The sequence below is a fragment of the Bos mutus genome, chromosome 1, assembly GCF_027580195.1.
Source record: "Bos mutus isolate GX-2022 chromosome 1, NWIPB_WYAK_1.1, whole genome shotgun sequence".
Lineage (NCBI taxonomy): Eukaryota > Metazoa > Chordata > Mammalia > Artiodactyla > Bovidae > Bos > Bos mutus.
In genome coordinates this window covers 58,090,256-58,117,458 of record NC_091617.1, presented here as the reverse complement: position 1 = coordinate 58,117,458, position 27,203 = coordinate 58,090,256, and the positions used below count along the sequence as shown (strand labels likewise).

The 27,203-nt window shown below is 42.2% G+C and overlaps 1 protein-coding gene across 31 annotated transcripts in view; it reads left to right on the top strand.

Moving 5' to 3' along the window:
* ZBTB20 (zinc finger and BTB domain containing 20) overlaps positions 1–27,203 on the top strand; it is an 865,400-nt gene that overhangs the window by 813,666 nt on the left and 24,531 nt on the right. For all 31 annotated transcript variants that reach the window (XR_011464022.1, XR_011464033.1, XM_070369724.1 and 28 more), the window contains one exon: positions 14,322–15,926. Coding sequence is in view for 29 of the 31 variants with exons in the window: in XM_070369724.1 (XP_070225825.1) it covers positions 14,322–15,926 (1,605 nt within the window). In the remaining 2 variants the exon portion in view is untranslated. The remainder of the gene's footprint in view (positions 1–14,321; positions 15,927–27,203) is intronic.

The window sequence follows — 27,203 nt, the reverse complement described above, 5'->3', positions numbered from 1 at the left end:
TGTGTAGCTTGCAAAGTAATGATCCTGGATCCTCAGGGTTGCAATTCTACCAAAAAAAAAAAAAAAAGATACCAGTTGCAATCTGAACTCTCAACATTGTATCCAAGAAAGGAATGAATATAACAATAGAGAGAGTTTCAGGAGAGAACTTCGTGGTTAAAGGAGTGTGGACCTTCAAGAGACATGTTTGAGAAAGAATCAGAAGAAACACTAGGTAAGACAAATTAATTATTCCTAGTCCTCAAATAATATTCTAAAAGTTAAATTATTAAATCTTTATTTTGTCTGGGTGGAAGAGTTTGTTAGGGCAGAAACTCTATCTTGTTCATTGCTGATTTCTTAGCACCTAGCAGAGAAGTGCTTGGTCGTAGTAGGAGCTCAGCAAATCTTTATTGAGCAAATAAATGAATGAATGAATGTGGTAGGGAGAACTGAGCAAAAGTGGGAGTGCGTTTGTGAGCATTTCTCCCGTTTGTAAAAGTAGAGTTACTGATTTTTCACCTAGTTGTTTTCTTTCAGCAGACCAACAAAACAAAGTGTATCACAGATACCCACTGGTTTTTATGCTGGGAAAACAGAACCACTTTCTGTTGGATGTAGGCTGCTACATGTTTTGATTCGAGTAGCAATATGGGAGGGTTAAGGTCGACTTTGTAGGATAATCTGGTGCCTGTTTTTGATAGATATCATGAAAATAGACACTTATTTTCAAGATGCTCAAACAGATGATTAGGCAAAAGCTCCAGCAAACCTTGAAACAACAAAAAGGAAAGGTTTTCCCACTCCCACTTCTCATTACTGTACCATCCTGCACAGCTTTCAGCAACCCCACACCCCCGTCCTGGTCTCACCCTTTTCCCAGGTCTCAGCTTGGCCTAGGGAGTACAGTGTGTGTCAGTCTAGCAAAGATACGGTTCCTGAGAAATCCACTCTGCACCCATGCTCCCGAGCCTCTCTCAGGGGAAGGATGTAATGTGATCTGCAGCAGACGGAGCTGGCCCAGGGAAACAAGCAATTGGCATGGAATAGAATCCTGGTGCCCTCCTGCTGAAAGGGCCGTCCAACTCTCTGCCCACCCTCCCTCCACTGGCTGGACAGTGGAAAGATGTGTCAAAAAACAAATGCCTGGCTGAATGCAAGAGAGGATTATATGAATGAGAGATGAGTTCATGCCTCCAGAAGCCTCCGCCATCCCACTTGAATAGAAAGCTAACTTTGAAGCCACTCTGTTCTCCATGGCACGATTTCGTACAGACTCAGCTTCAGAATATGGTTGCCATCTGCTGCCAGCACACAAGACTAAGGAAGTATTGGGGAGGGTAGGAGGGGGCCAGGCAGGAGGAAAGAAGAGAGACACTCAAAGTGGGCTAATGATCTCCTTTGTGTTGGAGTCCAGGTTTCAGAACATCAGTCCTGTCCTTCAAGAACAAAACATCAGTGTGTCTTAGACCACACCAGGCGCCGGCATATCAGATAAGACCTGGGCTGTGTGGTGCTCGGTCACCGAGCCTTGAGAAGTGCTCAAAGTGAAATGAAAGGAGTAGACTGAGAAGACTGAAAGGAGAAAGGCTTAGGGTAGAACACAATCAGGAGGGCTCTGCAGATATGTGTTAGGGTTACAGTAGTCCAGAAACGAATCTACTAATTAAAGAAACAGAAATCAAAGGCTATTAGAAGAAATGAGACACTTCTCCGTATACTTTGAATACATGGTGATCCTTTAGTAGAAACTCAGGGTGAAAGTGACCTGGCTGTTGTGTCCTGTTGCGGATTTAAACAGTTGGTTAAGAGTTACAGATGGTGTACTAGAGGCATGGCTGTGTGGTCCTTTAAAAACAAAAAAGGCTGTTAAGCAAAGCCAAGTAAGACCAGAGAACATCTCTGCAAGGCAGTGACTAGCTCGTGGATCTTCGTAGTTTCCCTGATATTATCTGTATAAATAATTGCTATGGCACAGAATCATATTGCTAATTTATATACTGAAATGACATGCCAGAGAATAATTATTAACCTGGGGTATACACTAGTGAAAAAAATATTACTGTTAATTTTGCTTTTGAGAAAGTTCAGCTCGTTGAAAGCAAGTACTCTTATAGTCAGGAGTAGTTTTGAATCTCCAGTTTGAGAATTTGCAAGGTGGGGAGATAGAAATCCTTTTGGCCATACAAGGAAATAATCTCATCAGCGATGTGTGTAATATAAGCATTGACAATCCTAAGCATGCAAAAATCACTTTAGGGAGCACAAAGTAATAGCCCAGCAGTATGTCACACCCAGTGCCTTGGTGTGGCCAAAACAGTTTATTTGTTGCTGCGTGAGCTCTGGCCTTGACTCCTGTCTGCCATCAGGAACAAGTCACACAACTGTGACTCAACCACAATTAGAATATTAGTAATGCCCGTAATCTATCTTGTATGCTGTTTCTCTTCTTAGGAACCCTGTTCTATTTTATTTGTCCTACAACATCCTTGTGAAGCACAAGTATCTCTTTTACACATGGGATAACTAGTCCACCAAGGAATAACTTAATTCTTTGTCTCTAAATATGAAATGATTGATAAGCATTATATGGCACAGCTCATTTTACTATTTTTCACATTATTTCAGGTTTCCCAAGCAAAGGGCATATTTTATCTTTCTCATTATTATTTTTAATTGGTTTTCAGAAAACTTGAGATAAAAACAGAATTTAACAAATATCCCATGGAGATATTTGGTGTTCTCTTTCCTTTCAAGAATAAATTAAGACCTTCTCCACTCCTCTCTCCTGACTCTCTCGGCAGATAGTCAAAATCCCATGCCAATTTTCAAATGAATAAGGGTTCATTCTATTAGTTGGATCACAGTCCCCCTGCTAAGGAAGCCCAGCCTTGTAAATTCATGTCTGGAATCTGTAGAAGTTACTTTTGATTATAAACTTTAACAGTATGACCTGAAGGTTTTTAAACAGTATTAATATGTGACCTGGTTATGAGTTCAGCAATAAATTTCTACCTCGTATGCAAGAGGCCAAAGAGAAAACTGGTGTCTTTTATTCTCTCTGGTGACCCACACTAAATGATGCATATTTACTTTGCAAATGAGGACACCCAGTGGCCACCAAGTGAAAATATTCTAAACAATCCCTGACACTGTTTATGCAAATATAAATACCCATTGTCAAAGCTGATTGATAGATCATCTCTGTAACATCTGTTACCAAGCAGTTGAGCTTCCCTAAGTTAAGCAAGAGTGGTGGGAGTTCAGTCTTATCGCTTTGGTACCACTTCACAGATTGGCCATCTCTTCTCATTTTGAGTTGCAAAGTGTGGCTCAGCTTTGAGTTCCACTGCATGTGAAGACATGACTTGAGGCCCCAGTGAGCTGCCTCTTGGCGGGGAATGGAACCAAAGCAATGCGGATGGTATGACGTGTCAAAAATCACAAATGAAGAAGCACAGATTGTGGGAAATGCAGTGAACACATAAAAAACCATTTGCCTTAGAGCTTGAATTCATACTGAACACTGAACTTCCCCAATGAGAAGGGGTGCTGCGGTAAAGGACAGGGGAACAGCATTGCCCACAACTGCAGGGGTGAAAATAGCCTTGGGCCTAGAGCCTGTAGACACAGCTCAGAGAAAAGGAGCATCCTCAGGACCCATACGTTGTCATCAGCATGTCTGGGATATGCAGGGGAGAAATGAGCAAACAAACGCTTAGATGAGACCTACTCAGTGGAAAGAAGTGTGGTGGGCAAAGTGAGGATTCGATGATCTGTGATGAAGCTGTAGTTATAACAAGGCAAGGTACCAGCCTCCAGGAAGCTGAGAGCCTTCTTATAGAGATAATATGTGCTTAGTCACTCAGTGTTATCCAACTCTTTATGACCGCATGGACTGTAGCCCACCAGGCTCCTCTGTCCATGGGGATTCTCCAGGGAAGAATACTGGAGTGGGTTGCCATACCCTCCTTCAGGGGATTTTCCCAAGCCAGGGATCGAATCCAGGTCTCCCACATTGCAGGTGGATTTTTTACCATCTGAGCCACCAGGGGAGCCCAATAAAACTGGAGTGGGTAGCGATCCCTTCTCCAGGGGAACTTCCTGACCTAGAAATCAAACCAGAGTCTCCTGCATTGCTGGTGGATTCTTTACCAGCTGAGCTATCTGGGAAGCCCTCTCATAGAGAGAAGTCAGGCACAAATGAAGAAAAATGAAGACAGAATGATCAACAACACACTGTTAAGGACTATAAGAAAGTTCCGATCTATCCTACAACATTGAGGTACAAGAAATGTTTCCTTACTTTTCTATAGAAAATTAAACCAAGGTCCCTATCAGTAAGGTTAGCAAAAAATCTAGTCAAGTTTCAGGGCTTCCTTCCCCTCTCTAGACTTGTACAAGACTCATGAAATCTCAGGAGTGGTCAGATTCTTAGTCTATAATAGTCTTCATCATCAATATTCCTTGTCTACCTAACGAAGTTGCCAAATTGACTGGTCCATCTGACTGCCCAGCACTGCTGTAGTAGTGGTCTTTACTACTGAGTATGGACCCAGCCCAAAATCATCACTGTCCCTCCCAAGTGAGCGCTTTTTTATTTCCAGCCTCCAAAAGTGTGCCAAGCAGTCAACCCAACTGGAGTCATGTACCTCACACTTTGGCACCTTCTTCATTTGAGGGGAAGCTGGGCTCAGAAGCCACAACTACCAAGGGAGCCCAGAAATGAGGGCAAGACTTGGTCTTTTTTAATTGCCTTATTATTATGAAAGCTTTATAGTTCCGTTAAAAAATAGAAATTAATGTTTGTTTCTTACCTCACCATCAGTGGGAACTAGGAAAAGAAAGAACTCAGGATGGAGTTCAGTAATCAAAGAAGGCTCCACAGAACAGAAAAACTTTGAATTGGGTTCTTTAAATGGTACCTAAGATTTGTTAAGTAGAGAAAGCATGATAATCTTAGGACTCAGGACAAATGAATGTACAACATCAAGATATCTGCAAATGCAGGAGACCTGAGTTCGGTCCCTGAGTTGGGAAGGTCCCCTGGAGAAGGGAATGGCAACCCATTAAAGTATTCTTGCCTGGAGAGTCCCATGGACAGAGGAGCCTGGCAGGCTACATATAGACTACAGGGTCATAAAGAATTGGACTCTACTGAACAACTAACACACAGCTTCTTGAATTAATGCAGAGATTTTATCTGGGGAAAAATAAGAAGATAAGATCAAATCAAATTGGTGAAATAAGTCAAGATAATTAAAATGTTACCTATAGCAATAGAAGACTCTTAAACAGCTTATTATCTTTTACCCTATAATATGTAAACAATATAATAAAACATTATATAAAAGATACAATCAAGAATATAATAAAAATAAGATTAAAATATAGACCTTACTCCTGATTAGAATAATTGCAAATTATACCTTCCACTTCACTTACTTACCAGTGCTTTCCAAGTTTTTAAGTTCTAACAACATTTATTTAGACTCTTCTTCATCTCAGCATGAGCCAAAAAGGAACTTACATCTTATTTTTTCTTAAGGAAATCCTGTGCCTGTTTCTATAATGTATTACCCTAGGTGGGCTGTTGAGATGTAGTTTCTGCTACTTTCTTAAACTGGCCCACATCAAATCACCTCTGTTCTGTCTTAATCAGTTATCCAGCAAAACAAATTTACCTCTTTCCTTGGCTTTTCCTTGTTACTTTGAGAAGCTGTATGCTGTATGTCAGTCATGTCCAACTCTTTGCAACCCCATAGATCGTAGCCCATCAGGCTCCTCTGTCCATGGGATTCTCCAGACAAGAATCCCACTGGAGTGGGTTGCCATTTCCTTATCTAAGGGATCTTCCTGACCCAGGGATTGAATCCTGGTCTTCCGCATGTAGAAGGCCTTCATTCCTCAGTAGAACAATCTATCATGGCTCTAGTCCACACTTTCCATACCGAAAAAGTTTATCCATCTCCTGCCAACAAAGAGCTATGCTTAAAAACTGGTTGTCACAATGAAAGTAGCTTATTTTTTTCTAGGGAGATACAAGCAAAGAGAACATTTGAGCATGAATCTGAATGTCTGCTTTGAAAGCAGTCTCAGAACAGTGAGCAGCAGAGGAAGTTTTGTGAATTGAGGAACTCTGTGATTATTTCAGTCAAAAAGCTTTTGTAAAATGACACTACAGGGTTCTGTTTTCTCACTTATCGAAGTTCAGATAAAAGTTTTCCCAAAGTCAAAAAATTAATTTCTTACCTAACTATACTTCATCACCAGTTGATGATATTTTCCAAAGGAGTGCCTCAAGTCACTGCAGTTAAAATTTTGTTTTTCCTCTAAAAAATAAGTATATGATGATGAAGAGATCAAAAGGAGAATAGATTAGTAAGTAAAAAGATGCTGGTTTTTATGTAAACACTTTTTAAGTGTACAGTTTCCTCCTAAGCAAAATAAAGGACTTACTAACTATGCATTTGAATATATAGACCCTTCTGTCAAAGCCAAGTTCAAACTGCATACTTTGTGAATTTAAGTAGATCCTTTTGTTCATTTTTTCATCCCACCCACAGATGCAGTATCTCTGTGTTTTCGTTCCTCAGATTTAGTGAACAAAGGAAAAGGTTACAATAGGGCAGCAGCTAAATTTGTAAGGAAAGAGCTTTAGGGGGGGAAAAAATCAAACCCCTAAAGGTGTCTCAAAAGGTTTACAGCATAAGAGGATTTAAAGGCATCAACCTCAGATTTCATTGACTTTTTCCCTTAGTCCCAGCAGGTCCTCCCTCTTCAAGAAGAAGCCATTTCACTGCAGCTTTAGAATGAGGGCATAGGTGTCTTTCAGAATGTTGTCTAGAATTACAGCTATCCAATGCCTTTGTTCACAGAGTTAAAACTTAGCTTTCGCCACTTGTACTGTAAGACAGTAAAGGTATTTGAACTTTCAGCCTTTTGTTCCACTGGAATCAGATGCTCAAAGTATGTAAATTCATAAAGTATGTGGCTTGATAATACCCCAAAATGAAGTGTTAACTTATGTTTATAATTTGTCCCATAAAGTTAATGTACAATTATTTGTTGATTAATTGTTTGATAATAAACTCACCTCATAACTAAAAGGATTTAAGTTGGCTTGAAAAAATATTCAATACATTAATAAATAGGAAAATATATTTGTGTATGGCTATAAAAAGAAATCAGAATAGAAGTGAAATAAGGAGTTGAATGAGGGCGAGGGTAAATTTTACATAGAAGAGTGCACCATAGGTCCTACATAGTTGCTAAAGTGTGGCCTAATTTTATTTTTACTCTTTCAAGTAAAAATGTAATGTTAATTCATCACAAAACTTTCATTTATTCATTTATGTTCATACATTTATTCATACAACTGTAATGCTGATACTGGTCCCTTCATTGATTTTATAGTTACATAAGTATATGAAATATGCATTTTAAAATAACTTTTTATTTTTTATACAGCGTTTATGGGGAAAGACTTGGTGACCCACTCCACTATTCTTGTCTGGAAAATCCCGTGGACAGAGGAGCCTGGCGAGCTATAGTCCATGGGGTCACAAAGAGTCAGACATGACTGAGCAACTAAACAACAAACATGCATTTTTAAAGCTTACTTTCCATTTACAGTTATTACAGAATATTAGCTGTATCCCCCACGTTGTACGATACATCCTGGAGCCTGTCTTACACCCAGTACTTTGTAGTTCTCACTTCCTCACACCCTATACCACCTACCCCATGGGTAACCACTAGTTTGTTCTCTATATCTGCAAGTCAGCTTCTTTTCTGTTATATTCACTAGTTTGTTGTATTTTTTATATTCCATATATAAGTGATGTCATACAGTATTTTGGAGAAGGAAATGGCAACCCACTCCAGTATTCTTGCCTGGAGAATTCCATGAACAGAGGAGCCTGATGGGCTACGGTCCATGGGGTCGCAGAGAGTCAGACACGACTGAGCGACAATCACTCAGTCACTCATACAGTATTTATTCTTCTCTGTCTGACTTATTTCACTTAGTATAATGGCCTCCAAGTCCATCTGTGTTTGTGCAAATGGCAAACTATTGTTCTTTTTATGGCTGAATAGTATTCTATTATATATGTGAAAGTGTTAGTTGCTCAGTCGTGTCCAACTCTATGTGACCCCATGGACTGTAGCCCACCAGGCTCCTCTGTCCATGGAATTCTCCAAGCAAGAATAGTGGAGTGGGCTGCCATTTCTTTCTCCAGGGATCTTCCTGACCAGGGATCAAACCCAGGTCTCCTGCATCCCAGGCAGATTCTTTACCATTTGAACTACCTGGGAAACCTGGGTGTGTATATATATATATATATATATATATATATGCTTCTTAAGGACCTTTAAATACTTAAATGTGCTCCAGAATGAATGAAAGTTCATTACATGCGTGAATTAATATATGAATGAAAATTCAAGTAATACAAAACATACCTAACCAAAATATTGAGATCATAAATAAAATATCATTAGTAGTTTTAATATTTCCATTGACATGAAATAATAAGCAAGGATTATAAAATTTCATACAGAGTGCTCCCAACTTTTACAGGTTGTATATGGCTCAGATGGTAAAGCATCTGTCTACAATGCAGGAGACCTGGGTTCGATCCCTGGGCTGGAAAGATTCCCTGGAGAAGGAAATGGCAACCCACTCCAGTACTCTTGCCTAGAAAATCCCATGGACGGAGGAGCCTGGTGCAGGCTACTGTCCATGGGGTTGCAAAGAGTCGGACACGACTGAGCAACTTAAAAAAATATATATATATAAAATTACTGAAAATATGTTTGAAAGTCAAATTTCTGAAAACTGAAGAATTTATTTCAGTTTTAGGAGAAGAATTCTGTTACCAATCACTAAAAAAAAAAAAAAAAAAACATGGAATAGCTAATGGTTCCTGTAATCCAGGCTATGACAATCTGGAAGACAGGGAAAACCCTCACTGGGAGATAGCTCAAAGCACCCCCTGCTTACCAGGAATGGGTAAGCGTATGAGGCATTTGCTTCTCAAACGCTGATGACCTTCCCACAGTTCACCTACAGAGGCAGTGAGAGCAGGGATATGCTAGGTGTGTGGATCCAGGGGGCTTCCAGGTGGTTCAGGGTAAAGAACCTGAAGGAACCTGCCTGCCAAGCAGGAGACATGGGTTTGATCCCTGGTCAGGAAGATCCCCTGGAAGGAAATGGCAACCCACTCCAGTGTTCTTGCCTGGAAAATCCCATGGACAGAGGACCCTGGTGGGCTACAGTCCATGGGATAGCAAAAGAGACAGATACAACTTAGTCACTCAACAACAACAGATGGAGCTAGGGTAGAAGAAAGTCTTTCTCTGCCTACTGCTTCCCACTTGCATTAGTGATTTCCTCAGAGCCACCCTGTGGAGATGCCAGGGAGATAGAGAGGGGAGGGACATACAGGACCATCTGCTCTAGATGGTGGAATCTGTGAGCAAGCAACCTCTAACCTCCTGTGGTGCAGAGACTCCGCAAGCATCCACCCCAGGCAAAGAGGTAAAACAGACATGACTGAGGTCAGGCATCTGGCAGGACAATGGATGTAGATTTGGGGAGAAAGGGGCCATAGTTGCACTTGTATCCCAGCTTTCTCCAGTAAAAACTGGATTCTTCCCAATGGGATCAGCTTGGGAAGTAGCACCAAAATGTGAAAGTTCAACATGATCACTCATCACCTGATAATATGAAAGAGCAACTTGGGTGTGCGATTGAGCACAATCTGGGAAAGGGAGTGAGAAGAGGCTGGGTGTGGAGGCCTGGCCACCTGGCCCTGTTTCATGTGCTGACCCACTTAGCACACATGAGCCTGGTGGCCCAGATTGAAAACTCGAGGGCTCTTTGGCCCTGACATTTGACTTCAGTCTGTCAACCAAAATTCATCTTGGTTTTAATTTGAGAGCTCGTGTTTCTTTCCCAGCCACAGAGTCTTCCAATTCCCATCTCTCTCTACAGCATCTCGCCCTTGCACTAGTCTCATTTTATATATCTGGACTGAGAAAAGACTGGATTTCACACCTAATTAAAAGAGATTGTACTGCCTGCTGTTTCCTTTTCTCATTCCTTTTCCCTTGTGCACAGGCAGCTTTTTTATTCTAGTGCTTAGTCCTATCCCTGGACACCCGCCGTTTCAGGGACAGGCAGGAACTGGGTTCCTACAACATAGACAGCCAAGCCCTCCATCAGCTATTTCACCACAAGCAGAATCCCCCTCCGGTGTTCACTCCTGCCTCGCCTCATCCATACTGTGCTCACCCGCAGAACACCATCACTTAGAGTACACGATCACATTCAGGAATAGAATTCCTTGCGTGTTCCAGTGAATGCCACCACAGGCTGACTCTATATTTTTTACTCTAGTGGAAAGAAGATGGATTACTATTTTAAAACACGCAGAGAACTATTTTTGTCAGTTTTTTTTTTTTTTTTTCATTTTACCCCATCAGTTCTATGTTCACACCACCATGGGGGATTTTTGGAGGGAATGGGGGGAGGAAGTGTATCGTGGCGTCCCCAGATGCACAAAATCTTTGTAAAGTTGTATGGTTTTGTAGAGTCGAAGGTTGGTGTTTTTTTTTTTTTTTTTTTTGAATAGCCCAAATGCCTATTCACTGCCAATCTAAGAAAGAATGGAGTTAGCATTTTCACACCATTCCTTCCTATACAGTCTCTGAATAACCATCTAATCAAGATTTGTTTTCAATGGGGAACAAATCTTCTACAGTAGAGTATTTCAGATTTATTCCGTTGGAATCTATACATTAATGCCCACTGGATGAAAAGGACCTGTTTCACAAAAGCCTGGACATCGCCTTGCTGTGGCAGAAACTCTTTCCCACTGTATTAGTGTTGAAAATGAAAGAAAGCCTGGGAAAGGACTTGCTTCAGCATTGTGTGCTGGAGGGCCGAGGCATGCTTGAATGGACCGGCAGGGTCCCCCGTCGCATCTGTACACATATCAGCAAAAACCGATTCAGCCTTTCACGGCTGCTCACTGTGGTGCAGGACCAGTGCGCTCAGAGATCTTTAAAAATTGTGTCTGCAAAAATCCAACTAGGTTGGTCAGGTCAGGCTGTATATGTGTGCAGGTTTTGTCTCTGTGGTTTTTAATGAAGTTGGCAACAGCATTACTGAAAAAATCATAACTCGGATTATTTAGCAGACAATTTTTTGTTATTATTGCTTATTGCTGTAGATTTACCTGATTATTTAGACTTGAGTGGATCAGCCCAACAAGCAGTTTGAACTTTTTTTCATGAGTTTGTATGTGTTTGTGTGTGTGTGCCTGTATCTACAAATGTGTGTGATATAATGACAGCTCTTGTTGGTGACCATATCCATCTCTACAGCAAGCTCCATCATCACTTTCCGTGTCTTTATCTTTTCTTCTATGTTCTGAGAATTAGATGGCCCTCAGTCTTTGGGTAATCCAGATTTCATTTGTCAGTGATCCAGTATCATGTGATAAAAAGAGCATCAAAGGGACATGGGATCTAATCCCACCTCAGCCACTTACTAGCTCTGGAAAACATTGGGCTAGTCATTTAGATACTTTGAAACCCTCAACTTCCTTTTACATCAAATAGTAATAATAGGACCTGTCCTGAAAATATATAGGATTGTTATAAGGAGTAAATGAGTTTATACCTGTAAAAGAGTTTGTACACTGTAAAATGCTACATGGTTATTAATTATTATGATAATTGTGATTGAGCTTCTTCCCAGAGTTATCAGAAGGAAGACAATTCTTTGTCATATATGACAACTCAAGTGATATAGCTGTGACTGCTGCTATGAGCAATTGTGTGTTTAAAGAGTGTTTTTACCTGTGTGGAAAAAAGTTTTTAATAAATCCATCCTACTCAGAGACTTAGCCAATTTTAGTGCTTACCATTTTACTTAATGAAATGAAATGAAAGATACCTTGGTGATGGTAAAATTGTATATAGACACCTCTACATTTTAGTGCCCGAACTCTCTTTTATCTCTTGCATTATTCCATTTATAAGTTTTTTAAAATGTGCTTTATTAGATGACTGAAGCTATGAGACAGCACACTAATTTATGGATAGGTAGAGAAGTAGCTGGAGGGTACAGTGAACAGGCCTTATTACGCACCTTTATGGCAGACCCGTGGACACCTAAGAACCAGGCGTCATTCAGAGGCAAAGCATGCAATACAGTGAAGCAGGTAAGAGTGTGAACTCTAGACCCAGACTGCTAGGTTCAAATGCCAGCTTGACCACCAACTACCCGTGTGGCCTTGAGTGGTTTCCCAGTTCCTCTGGCCTCAGTTTCCTCATCTGAAATATGGGGATAATAATACTACCGACATTACAGGATTGTTGTGAGGACTCAATGAAACAATGTACATAAAGTAGTTAAAACTTGACACTTAAAAAAAATTGCTCTTATTATCACAGTGCACAAGCATGAGGGACTCAGTAAGACATTAGAATATGATCTGCTGACTGATTTCCTAAATTTTCCTTTCTAGGTTTTTGGGGCCTTCCTCTGGTGCTGTGTTTTGTATTAACAGTTATAAAGGATTCACCTTGATTCCTTAACCTGGCAAGGACAATTTGTTTTATATAAAAGGAAAAATAGAAACAGTCATCTAATGAAATGTTTTAGACACATTAACAGACCTAATAGAAATTGGAAGGAAAGGGAATTCTCTTACGTAAAAATTTGCACAAATCATATCACTCAAAGATAACATAGAGCCTGTAGGCAGCATTTATTAAGTTTAGTGGATTTCTGTGAGGCTGACTGAATGTAAAGTTGGGAGCAAAGGAAATGAATGAGTATATAAGGATGCAATCACAACAGCTGAACTCAGAATGAGGAGATGGATTGTATCAAGTAGAAAAGGTTGTTGAGCTCAGACTTCTCTGAGCAGGTCCTCTTTCCTAAGGCAGAGGAGAAAGAACCTGAGGAGGCGGGCATTCCTGTGTGTGCAAGCCATTACCTCTGGGTTACTTCTAACAAGACACAGGGATCTGGGTCACACCAACAATCTAAACCTAGGTCACCTAGTTTTGAAAGCCTACTTACTTGGCCTCCCTCAAGCTAATCATTCAGTTGTAAAGGCAAGAATGGGGAATGACTGAAGAATGACTTGGAGAGAGGGATTCTTTAGAGAATAGGAAAACAACAGGAAAGCCCTCAGCCTAGTGTTATAGATACTTGTTGTCCTTCTCAATCTGAGATCTAGGTGTTACCAGCCTATCCCTTGTCTGTGTAGCCTAGGATAGAAGGATGGCAGTAGGTCAGGCTGTCCCGATGTTCCATGTTGCTGACTGCTGCCTTCCTCCTGGCAACTGTCGGATATATCCCTCTTGCAAGAGCAGAGAGCACCCAGTTCCTGAGATAATTGTGCATCCCACTCAAGGTTAACCCTATCGTCCTGACCTGCTTACTAACAGTCCTCCCAAGAGCCCAGTTTGAATGATGAATATGGTCACCTAGTGTATTCCAGTCTCTCAGGTCAACACTGCCATCTTTGACCTTTCTGACGTTTCTTCTTCATTAAGCCTCAGAAAATTCAGATAACCACCATATAACGTACAACACCCTAGAAAGTATTCAAACAGGTCTCACCAAAGAGGATAAGAAAAATGTAGATACAGACAGTGGACAAGTGCTCCTTTAGCAAGAAGATTGCATTCTAGAGCGTGTCCCTCCACTGGAAAACACGGTGGTAGCTATTTGATGTCTATCTTAGTCTAAGCTGAATTTTCCAAGAATTTTTGCATATGTGGTATGGATTTGCAGAATGTGCCATGTTAATTAATAAGAAGGGAATTAAATATTGTGGTCTATGAATAAAATAAGGAATTTTGATAAATTGAGAAAAATACAAGCTTTCCCAAAGGACCTGGGCTTAGGTCTGTCTAAAGTGGAGGCAGAATTTCCTGAGAACAAGTCTTCATTTGCCTTTTGGTTCTTATTTGCTGAAGCTATAGGAATAGCAGGCAATGACCCATCAGTTTTTTAGCCTGCTGTACTTCAGCTGACAACCCTGGCTGCAGGTCTAGGGGGTCAATTACGGATTCGGTACCCCCCAAATAGCTGGGGCCCTGTTGCAACAAAATCCAAGGCCTTGTTACCATAGGACATCATACCCACAGATCGACCTGATACAAAGCCTATCCATCTTGCCACAGAGCCTGCTTGTGTCTGCAAAGGGGTGCTGCTAGGAGCCATGAGCATTGCCCACCTGAGACCCAAATGTTAGGGATGCAGCCAGGTCGCTCTGACCCACGCCCTGTGTTGTGTCTGTCTCACCGTGCAGGTGACATCAGTTGCAAGGGGATGACCGAGCGCATTCACAGCATCAACCTTCACAACTTCAGCAATTCCGTGCTCGAGACCCTCAACGAGCAGCGCAACCGTGGCCACTTCTGTGACGTGACGGTGCGCATCCACGGGAGCATGCTGCGCGCACACCGCTGCGTGCTGGCCGCCGGCAGCCCCTTCTTCCAGGACAAGCTGCTGCTGGGCTACAGTGACATCGAGATCCCGTCGGTGGTGTCGGTGCAGTCGGTGCAAAAGCTCATTGACTTCATGTACAGCGGCGTGTTGCGCGTCTCGCAGTCGGAAGCCCTGCAGATCCTCACGGCCGCCAGCATCCTGCAGATCAAAACTGTCATCGATGAGTGCACGCGCATCGTGTCGCAGAACGTGGGCGATGTGTTCCCGGGGATCCAGGACTCAGGCCAGGACACGCCACGGGGTACTCCCGAGTCAGGCACCTCCGGCCAGAGCAGCGACACCGAGTCAGGCTACCTGCAGAGCCACCCGCAGCACAGCGTGGACAGGATCTACTCGGCGCTGTACGCCTGCTCCATGCAGAACGGCAGCGGCGAGCGCTCCTTCTACAGCGGCGCAGTAGTCAGCCACCACGAGACTGCGCTCGGCCTGCCCCGCGACCACCACATAGAAGACCCCAGCTGGATCACGCGCATCCACGAGCGCTCGCAGCAGATGGAGCGCTACCTGTCCACCACCCCCGAGACCACGCACTGCCGCAAGCAGCCCCGGCCCGTGCGCATCCAGACCCTGGTGGGCAACATCCATATCAAGCAGGAGATGGAGGACGACTACGACTACTACGGGCAGCAAAGGGTGCAGATCCTGGAGCGCAATGAGTCCGAGGAGTGCACAGAAGACACCGACCAGGCCGAGGGCACCGAGAGTGAGCCCAAGGGCGAAAGCTTCGACTCGGGCGTCAGCTCCTCCATAGGCACCGAGCCTGACTCCGTGGAGCAGCAGTTCGGGCCCGGGGCGGCGCGGGACAGCCAGGCCGAACCTGCCCAACCTGAGCAGGCCGCGGAAGCCCCGGCCGAGGGCGCCCCGCAGCCGCACCAGCTAGAGACCGGTGCCTCCTCCCCCGAAAGAAGCAACGAGGTGGAGGTGGACAACACGGTGATCACTGTCAGCAACAGCTCCGACAAAAGTGTCCTGCAGCAGCCTTCGGTCAACACGTCCATCGGGCAGCCATTGCCAAGTACCCAGCTCTACTTACGCCAGACCGAAACCCTCACCAGCAACTTGAGGATGCCTCTGACCTTAACCAGCAACACGCAGGTCATTGGCACAGCCGGTAACACCTACCTGCCGGCCCTCTTCACTACCCAGCCGGCGGGCAGCGGCCCCAAGCCTTTCCTCTTCAGCCTGCCACAGCCCCTGCCAGGCCAGCAGACCCAGTTTGTGACAGTGTCCCAGCCCGGCCTGTCGACCTTTACTGCACAGCTGCCAGCGCCACAGCCCCTGGCCCCATCCGCAGGCCACAGCACAGCCAGTGGGCAGGGCGAAAAAAAGCCTTATGAGTGCACTCTCTGCAACAAGACTTTCACCGCCAAACAGAACTACGTCAAGCACATGTTCGTACACACAGGTGAGTGCGGCCGGGCTGGAAGCCTGGCAGCAGGGGGAGAGGCCGAGGGGGCTAGCGGAAGGGAGGGGCAGGACCTGTAGGTGGAAGGGAAAGTAGGGGTCATCTTTCAGATTTTACAGAAAGCCATATTGTAAACCATCTTCTAGAAGCCCCAACTATGCCCCCATCCCACGAACCAAGCATCCTGTCACCAAAATCACAGAAACCCTTTGTGGGAAAGGGCCAGATGAGAAAACCTGATACAGAATTTGCAGGCACAACATCCTTGAAATACATTGAACTTTGAAACATATTTTTGATCCTAGATGTTTAGAACTGGAAAAGTCCTTGGAGATCACATACTCCAGTCACCTCATTTTACAGACCCAAGTCATATAGGCCAGACAGGAATAAGGGTTTTAGCCTGTAGTAAGTTTCTGAAACTTACTGTTGGTTCATATGAACCAACAGCTTGAAGAGGCCACAACAAGGCTAATGCCAGTGGAAGCTACACTTATGGTCCCTGAAATGAAGAGGGGTGATAAGCTCACTGTTTTCCAGTGCTAGTTCTCTATTTCCCACATCTAGAGACCACAATCAGTTCTGGGTTCTCCCGTTTAAAAGGCCAGTAGACACTCTGGGGCACACTCAAAGGAGTATGTTTAAGATGGAAAGGGCTGTGAAGCCATGGCATATGAGTCATGTTTGAAGGTGCTAGAGGTGTTTGGCGGTGCGTAGGTTTGAATTGAAAGTGCCTACCGAGCTTTGTCAGCTTGGCAAAATTACTTAACATTTCTATACATTAGTTTCCTTGTCTATATGATGGGGAAAATAGTGATAGTAGTGCTGTTTTGAGGATTAAATGAATTAATACATATGAAGAAGTTCCTAAAGCAATCTCCAGCACATAATAAGCACTCTATAAATGGAAGCTATTGTTCGCACTATTAGCATTATTTAAATGATTTGAGGGAAGATACATTAAGTTTGTTCTATTTGTGTTCACATATATAGAAATGGACCAATGATTAGAAGCTATAAAGATAATTTAATTAAATAAAAGAGGAAGTTTAAGCAGAGATGCTCTAAAGATAGGTAGATAACCTACAAAGGGAGCATGAGTTCCTATAATTAAAGGTGTTCAAGGAGAGAATGGATAATCATTTCATAGTGATTTGTTATAGAGGGGATTCAGTTATTCATCAGGTAAGTAGTTGGGCAAGATAGTGCTTCATCCCTGGAGCCCATGATTCTAGAGCAAAGATTTCCTGACCTCCCAGCCAGTGAGTGCCCTTTCCTAGTTCTACAATGGACCAGACAGAAGTGAGAACTCCACAGACGCTCCTCCATATAAGGGTCTATATATGTGATATGATTTCACATGGCTTCTCTTATACTAAAAGTAACTAACTCAGTGATGATCACCATATTTGAAATTCCTATTATGAGAGTCATAATTCCTATGAGGAATTATATATAATTATATATATAATTATATAATTCCTATTATGAGGAATGATATAATTATGAGGAATTATATAATTCCTATTATGAGGAATTATGAGGAATTATCGACATGATGGACATGAATTTGAGAAGGCTCTGGGAGTTGGTGAGGGACAAGGAAGCCTGGCCTGCTGCAGTCCGTGGGGTCGCAAAGAGTCAGACACAACTGAGCGACTGAGCTGAACAGAACTGATTAGGAGAGTCATTCATCTGCTAACCCTCTAGTTCTAGAATATCTCTGTTAAAAGACAAATAAATTGTCAGGGGAAAGTTACATACTTGAATTACAATACATGAAAATAAGTTAGTTCCTCAAAGCAACCTTGTTTCTCAGGTCAGCCAGCAGGACTAGCTAGGGGATAGGACATAAAGCAGATCAATTTAAATTGGGGAATAGAAGGGAAGAACTGCAACAGACATACCAACATGGAAGTGAACAACGGAAACAGAGCATTACTTAAGACGAAACTTTCCTTCTGTGCAGTTCAACTTAAGTCAGAACAATATGTAAATCTATGTATGTGCCCTTGTGTGAATCAGTTCTTAAAGATGACAGTTTTCATACCTCTAAAAAACATAGTGACTACTGCTGCATTTAGGAAAAAAATCAGTAAGTCACTGTATTTACTTAGGGTAAATGTGAATATCTAATAACCTGAGGTCAATCAAGGACATTTTCCATGTGGTATGGTATCATCATTATTTAGTAAATTAATCAAATAGTAATATTTTTATTTATATGGCAATTTATGATTTATAGGGTATTCTCCCATAGTTTATGTCCTTTCCTCCTCTGAGTACCTACATTGTAAATCCATCAAATTAAGGATTAAGGAGGGGAAAAGAGACCATTTGTGGAGATGTATTCTTAACCAAAGTTGACGGCTCTGGTCTTGGATCCATGAATGTGTCTACCCTCCCCATCTTTGCATCTCTTCCAGTAGACCCAGCAGATATAAAGTTTACATACTCTATTAGATCACATGTCAAAATAAGGCTTTAAATCTGGAGCATAACATTTTGGTGTACTACAGAAAATTGTCTCTTTGGTGTATGAACATATTTATTCAATTTTACCAAAGGATTCTGTGGTTAACCCAAATAACTTGATTTGCCCATAAGAAAACCAGCAATGGATTTGCAAATTTAGACATCATAGATACAAAGGCTACAAGTAAAGTCATTTTATAAATCTGAGTTATGCTCAAAGGTTGGCCTTCAGATCTCTGGGAAACTATGAAATTCCTCATAACTTATAAAGGTCTTTGTAATGGTGTGTATAACCTGACCACATCCAGGAACAATAAATAATGTACATCTATCACTTGAGTACCTTATCTAAAAGAATCAACATTTCCATTTCACCCCCAAATCATCTGGCAGTGGCAGTTTGGAATGGTCAGCTCTCTATCAATACTTGTCTAAGTGAAGAAGTCTATAACCTAACAAAGTTTAGGAACAATTGGTCTCAGTTTTCAAAAGGCAAGACAGCCTGAACATATGGAAGTAATTCAGGACCTGGATTCACTGTGGCTGACATTTCAAAACAAAGTTCTCTCCAATGTCTTGAGAAAACATCAAAAAAGTGGAGCCTCACAACTTTACAGGAGCCCAGTGGAAATGATAAAAATCCACAGCAAAGAGTCCAAATGTTAGTGTAAAATAAGATTCTAGAAAGTCCTGGGTATACTGGAAGAGTAGAGATGGATTCTGTTTCCTACCTTTAATCTAACCAAAAAGAATCTTACTAGGAAAGAGTAGCTTTACAGAGTTAAAAGGAAAAAACTTAGGTTCTCAGCATCACAGCCACTATGCATGGTAACCAGCTTTGCAGTTTAGCAACTGCAACTTTTAATGAATATGATACTTGCTTTCAAGGATTGGGGGCTTCCCTGGTGGCTCAGTCGGTAAAGAATCCACCTGCAGGGCGGGAGACCTGGGTTCGATCCCTGGGTTGGGAAGATCCACTGGAGAAGGGAATAGCTACCCACTCCAGTATTATGGCCTGGAGAATTCCATAGACTGTATAGTCTATGGGGTCGAAAACAGTCAGACACAACTGAGCAGCTTTCACACGTATAATGATCGGAGAGACTCAGTTCTGAGATCTGAATTCCAAATACAGTTCTGTGTAAGTCTGTGTTAATGATCCACATAGTCATTAAAAGGACATGTTTGTGACAAATAATTAGTCCATCATGTTGACCTTGGAGCTAACCTCTACCTTAGAGCACCAAGGGACCACTGGTTGCAGAGCATATTTCCTGATGATTATAACACTGATATTTAGAGTAGGGACATAAGTCAAAGATGACTGTGCTGGAATTAGATTATTTGGGTTCAGTTTTGGTTCCTCTAATGGTGACCATACACAAGTCACTTAATTTCATTACCCTCAGTTTCTTTGAGCTTAAAGTGGAAACAATAATTTTCCTGCCTTTTGAGCTACTGTAAAGGTATTATGCATGTGAGAGCTCTGCATAAAAGGTAAAGTACTACTTAATGCTTTCTTTAAAATCCTCATTACTTTAGCCTCCTCCTCCCAGAGACGTTGAGTTTCTTTGCTCTGTCTCCAATCTCTGAGTAATAACTGTCAACATGTTTCCTTCCTCATTGGAATGCAAATGCCAAAGCAATGTGATACCCCTTGGGTTTCCCTTGAACTTTCTACATAGCATGATTTTTTTTTTTTCATTCCTTAAAGATTTTTTAAAGAAAATCTCTCACTAAACCACTCTTTCTACTGCCAAACAAACCACGAAAGGACTTCATCTCTTCTAGGAATTTCTCAAGTTTGCTTTACTGAAGTTTCATAAATGTTGTGGGGCAGGAAAACAAGAGTTAAGGACACATTTAAAAACAAGAGAATTAGAGAAAAGGCAAGATAACACAAACCATCCTCTCATGGAACAAAGCAGGACTCCTCTGTGCCCTCTCCCAAGAGAAAAAGCAAAAAAAGGCATGGGACAGAAGGGAAAGACAGAGGACACAGGAGGATAAGCCTGGGGTGAATGTGGGCATAGAAGGCACGCAATAGGGAAAATTCAAAGGTAACGTGGGAACAGTGCTTCTCAAGCTGTGGTCCCCACAACAGCAACATGTGCATTCTCGAGTCCAGCCCAGATCTGAATGGGAACCCAGTGACCTACGTCTTAACAAGCCCTGATTCACACTGAGTTGTGACTCACTTCCCTAGACGGCCTGGGTGATTAGGAGGAGGATGGCTTCAGGTTGTTTATGTTATATAACACTGTTCCCCAAAATTCCACTCACAAGAATCTACGTCTTTAAAAAAGTAAGTCAGAGTACTGAACAACAGCTTGATTTTATAGTGATAAATTATGTTAGTGGAAGCAAATATCTTGCATATTCAAGGTTCCATGGCAAATGTACTCCTTTGGGCACTTAATATTATAACAATAACTTAACTTATAGCAATAATTTAACTTATAATAATGACTTATTATAACTGTGCTGTGCTTAGTCACTCAGTCATGCGTGACTCTTTGCAACCCTGTGGACTGTAGCCCACCAGGCTCCTCTGTCCATGAGGATCCTCCAGGCAAGAATACTGGAGTGGGTTGCCATGCCCTCCTCCAGGGGATCTTCCCAACCCAGGGATCAAACCCAGGTCTCCCGCATTGCAGGCAGATTCTTTACCATCTGAGCCACCAGGAAAGTCCAGGAATACTGGAGTGGGTAGCCTATCCCTTCTCCAGGGGATCTTCCTGACCAAGAAACTGAACTGGGGTCTCCTGCATTGTAGGTGGATTCTTTACCAACTGAGCCACCTGGGAAGCCCTATATTATCATTGTATGAGTGTTTTTATGCTTTCCCATTAGAATGTAAACTTTATGAAAGCAGAAACAATTTTATATATAATTATATGATAGTGAAGTCACACAGTCGTGTCCGACTCTTTGCGACCCCATGGACTGTAGCCCACCAGGCTCCTAGTCCATGGGACTTTCCAGGCATGAATACTGGAGTGGGTTGCCATTTCCTTCTCCAGGGGATCTTCCCAACCCAGGGATTGAAGCTGGGTCTCCCGCATTGTAGACAGACGTTTTACCGTCTGAGCTACCAGGGAAGCCCAATTATATGATATATATCATATATATCTTATGCTTCAATATACCCAACATAATACCTTCCACATGGTAAACATTCAGAAAATATTTGATCAACGAATGAGCTGAATTCTTCTCTAATGATATCTAATCACTTTCAAAAGGGAAAAAAAATTTTTTTCTACAGAGTTGTTTTATTTATTTTAGGATGTAGCTCCATAGAAACAATGCAAATATACTTTGTACATTTATATAAGTACTCTCCAATGATCAGAACAAATTTCAGATACCACATTCTTTTTGCTGTACCTTGCTCTATACAACAAAATTGCATACAGAATTACAAGGCTGACTAAGATGGCATTCAGGGTATTTCTTTGTCACCAGGTATAAGGTTGCCAGACTTAGAAAACAAAGATCTCCAGATGAATTTTTGGATAAACAACAAATATTTTTTTTTAGTCTAAGTATACCCCTTCACTATTTGTGATGTACTTATACTAAAAAAGTGTTCATTGTTTGTCTGAAATCTAGATTTAACTGTATTTTACCTGGCAGTGCTGTCCAGGTGGAACTTTCTTTTAAGAGCCAGTGTTAGGACTTCTGCTTTAAAATCCATAGATGGTACAGACTAGCATATGTATTTGCTTAACAAATATTGGTTGAGTGAATGACTGAATGTTCAAATATATAAGTATACTTTCCAGGAGAATTTAATTTGGGGAACCTATACATAAATTCATTATTTTCTTACCAAGACTTAAATTTCTTTTTCTTCTCTTCTTTTTCTATATACAAAGACTATATTGTACCTGTGTTCCCACTTGTGTTTTCTTTACCAACAAGTGGTAGACATGTGGACCTTTTCTGAGTCATAGTATCAACAGTCCACTCAGCGGTCACTAATGCCCATTAGTGTTCTCTGCAGAATTGATCATTTTTTCTGTTACTTTGAGATGCTCAGCTATTTTGGCCTTGAATTTTACAAAAATAGATATATCGATGATAGTAACATAACAATGGTATCCATAGAGTAATAACAGTGCGATCAAGATTGTGATGTTATAATCCTTATATAGAGCTTGGGCTACTAATTGTATCAAGCCAGTGGAGTAACAAACAAGTGTAAGGTTTGAAGTGAGAAAGCCTTGATTTTACCAGTCTCTGAGTGACTTTAGGTAAATTCTATAATCAATCTGAGCCTCATTTTCTTGTCATGTGAGATACAGATCTTAACAGTACTTAGTACTGAAGGATAGAGGAAAAGGTTCTACCCGCTCACAAAGTTGTAAGAAAAGTCAAGTAATGTGGACGAAGGTCCCTGACATCTTTAAAAGTCTTTTTGACATCAAAATTTTTACTTGTCACTAAAGCCACAGAGGTCTCATAAATGCAGTGTGTCCCCAGTAGGCAGTTCCACCCCTTCCCAGACAGCCTCACTGTCCAAGCTGGCACCAGGACTGCACCCTCTAACCCCAGACTGGGAGAAAGGCTGGTAGGTGGTCTTGAATGTCCCCCTCCAACTAGACCTCTCTGGTGGAAAGCAGATTCTTCAGCCAGTGAAGGCTCCGCATGACTCCATCTGAGCACCTTCCATTCTTGTCACTGGACCTTTCCCCCTTTCTGTTCCGATCTTGATTGTCCCCATTCAGAGGACTTGCAATTTCCAAGACCCCTTCTGCTCTCCTCGGCAGTAGCCACCTCCCCCTGCACCTGCTCTTCCCTCCCTGCTCTCCGCCCCCTCAGCAAACACCATGTTTTCTGTACACTGCCCCACACTGTACTCACCTGAAGGAAGGCGTATGTTAGAGCAGATGGTAGAGAGGCCGAGAGAATGTGAGAACTAGATGGGAACAGTATTTCAAAAAAGTGTCCTGTAACAGCAGTCACTGTCCTCTTTGCAGCCTAGGAAAAGCCTGATTAGAATGAAAAAGAATCCACAGAATAAATGGATTCTTGCTGAGCCCCCAATTCAGAGGTCACTCTTCAGAACTGGAGTGCCTCAGCCTCAAATTTTAGGCAGACCTTCTGCAGCCTCTAACCTGAATATATCTTTCTTCCTCTCTTTTTTTCTCACTGTCAGTCATGGTAGAGTAAATGTCAGTCCCAGTCCACAAGAAGGAGTTGAAAAGTGATGCTTTAGGGAGCAGGCATCCGAAACTGGAGAAAAATATATGTATTCACTACTCCTCCCTTCTCACACATACACACACACGGAATCATAAAGGACACTGCATCCGCTTCTGTTCCACCACTTGCTGTCTGGTTTTTCAGCCTCTAGAGTACAGTTGCTGCCTGCTAAGAATCCTCTGTCTCTTTGCTGGCATTTGTTTCATGGTGCCACTTCTTTCCATTAGCATATGTAGCTGAGACTAGACTAGACCCTTAACTGTGAATTGCATAACTACAGTATAATCACTTGCTTTATTGATTATCTGAAACAGTTTTTTGCAAAATCCTAAGTAGGCTTCCTCATGCCATGCAAGTCATTTTTCAGTTGATTTCATTTATCACCAGTTCCTTTGTGCTGAAAGGAACAGTTGAATTTTTCTTGAAATGATCACATACTCTGTGCAAAAGTGCTTTATTGCTTTAATTTTCAAAATACTTTCACAAGACAGGTGCTTACTGTATTACTCTCAAGTTATAGATAAGGAAACTGAGGCTTACAGGAGTGAAGTAACATGCCCAGGTCATTCAGCCAAGGAAATGGAATTCATATCTGACTCCAGCATCTGTATGGCCCCAAAATGGATCACTTTAAAGTACAGGGGCTTATATGAGCTTCCTCATCCTGTGTCTAATCCCAGTGTCTGCCTGGTACTCTGTATCCCTTTCTAACCTATCAGACTTGCTGTTCCTGGCCACAGGCTTGGACCCAGAAAGCCATCTGCTACCACTCATCTTAATTTCATTTCTCCACATCGAGAGCACCAAGCAACACCAGCCACATCCATTTCATGTATAATGTTGAAAGCCGTTTGGGGTTCACTCTAAGTAACATGCAGGAAAATAATGGGAAAGAATCACTCATTTCTAGTGAGTGATACTGTTTCAAATCAAAACATAAAAAATGAGTTGTTCACACCTGACTAATCTGAAAATGCACCCTGTTTAGTAGTCAGGCAGTTCCTGGAATGCCTATGCTCTGCCAGTGAGGCACCCGAATAATTTCAGAGCACCTTCCTGTATGGAGCTCCCAAGTGCTTTGCAAACATTTTTCCTCCTTAACTATCACACCATTTTTTCTGTGGTAGAATACATTGTCCTATTTAAAATGTGGGACTGCCGACGCCTTGGGTGACTTAATTAAGCAAGTTGCCCTCAGGTCACGCATTGACAAGACCTGGACCAGAGTCCTCTGGGGCGTGGGCCATGGTGGACCGAAGGCCACTAAACCTGCAAAGGAATGTGGCAAGTGCTTGGTCCAACTCCTCACTTACAGAAGGGGAACAAACCCACAGCGATGAAAACACTTAGAAAACCCAGGGTGACACGGGTAATTAACGGCCAGACCTCGGTGCTGGGTGCACAGGTGCATATAAACAACATGCATATATAAGCTATGGAGGGAGAGATGACACCTTGAAGAACCAACAGATAGATTAGAAAGGTGCGAAAGTAACAAGCCATCATCGCTGACCTTGTCTAGAGGGAAAAATACACTATAAGAAGGTGAAAGTTTGAAACAGCAGGATAATTTTTAACACAGACCGAGTTTCAACTTCCTAGCAGCCAAAATACCATCTGGAACTTTAAGAAGGCACACTTCCCATTAAAGGTGACAGGTGGACATATTTTAAAAGATAGTTGGCTGGCCTGTCACAGCCTCTAGAAAGTGCACTGAAAGCCCGAGGATGGCAAAGACCAGCTTGAGTTCCAAGCATGTTTACGGCTGACAGAAATGTTCCAGCTAAAAATAACATGCATGACTGTTTCTCTTAGGGAATCTCTCATTTCAAAAAAATGTACCTATATAAACAGCATGCAGGGATTGAACTCTTCAGGTAGGAACAAGGCTTCTAAATTCTCCCATTGTAGCCTAAAAGTGAAACTCTTCTATCCCTGTGAGCCTATGGCTCATGTTATTTCATCCATGAAGATGAAGGGAAAGGAAGACTGGAAGACAGCAGAGCGGAGAGAAAGCCAGGCCAAAAAGGTTGTGATTAACTAAAGGAAAAAGTTCAAAGTTCAATGAAATTGGTTTAGAAATTTGTGGAGTTATAATTGAACCAAACAGCCATTTCTTAGGATCATGTGCTTCAAAATATATCTTTTTCTGTTTACAAACACATCAAAAAAGCTTTCCAGTGAGATAAAGTTTCATAAAACACATCATGAACAGAAAGCACTAACCCTGAGCTTGGCACACAGTCAGCATGTATGTGATTGTGTTCTTCACCACCATCACTAGGACACACCAAACCTCATCTGTTTCATGATGGAGGAAAATGGCAAGACTGTCAAGGCACATATTTTAAATGGAAGTTAACTCAAATTCAAGATTTCCTACCCTGATGCCTTGTTCAGATGTTGAAATATGACCGAAGAGTTTCAGAGGCTTCCGGCTTTAGGCTGGGTTATGGAAATCGCTTCCCAGGTGGCGCTAGTGGTAAAGAACCTGCCTGCTAATGCAGGAGACGTAAGAGACGTGGGTTCGATCCCTGGATTGGGAAGATTCCCTGGAGGAGGACATGGCAACCCACCCCAGTATTCTTGCCTGGAGAATCCCATAGACAGAGAAGCCTGGTGGGCTACAGTCCATAGGGTTGCAAAGAATTGGACATGACTGAAGTAACTTAGCACACATGCATGGAAATGTCAACCCACGCCAGTGTTTGGACACGACTTAGTGACTAAATAGCAAACAACATGGGAGGGTACATGGACAGGCTTTCCGTGTTGGCTGCCTGCCTTGGGCGGTCAGTGGTGAGGTGGGAACGATGGAAACACCATAATGCAGTTCATCTCACCCTCCAAGAGCAGAGACGAGGGCACACAGCACCAACAAAACCAAGTCTCTATTTATCCAAAGAGATGGTACAGGCCCATGGACGTTACTTATAGAAGACTATTTCAGGTGGTCATTCAGTGACAATATTCTTATATACGTTACAGCTTTTAGCAAGTTTGATCATTTGGTTTCTAAGCCAAGAGCAAACCAAAGCAGTAAACTGACGAGAAAGAAGGGTTTCAGCCAACACACTGAGAGCAAAGAAAGAGAAAACTATTTTTAAAATTGACCCAAGAGTTCAAAAAAAGGCGTATGGAACCATTTAATGGTGGAGGAGGGATGGATAGTCTTATAATAAGAACACCATGCAAGTATTCCCACACCACTCTTGGTGGTCTGCAAAGTGATTTCACATGTATTTTATGTCAACACCAGCACAGTGAGGTAAGCAGAACCGTGTACCTCAGAGGCATTTGGAGATTCGTCAGAGTGGCAGGCTGTGCCTTGGTGCCTAGATTTAAACAGGACCATTTGACTCTGAGATCATCATGCTATCTACCACCTACTCAACCTCCATGCAAGACAAGGCCAGTCTGCAGCTCAGGGCAGTCTAGACAGAATAACCAATTAACTCTCTAAAGTTACATTTTGAGAAGATTTCCATCTAAAATACATTTTTAAAAAAATCAAAGGCATAGCTCCTTAGAATGACTTATTCCTAAAAAACCAATATTTTCCAGACCTATGATCAAGGCACGAGTGCATTT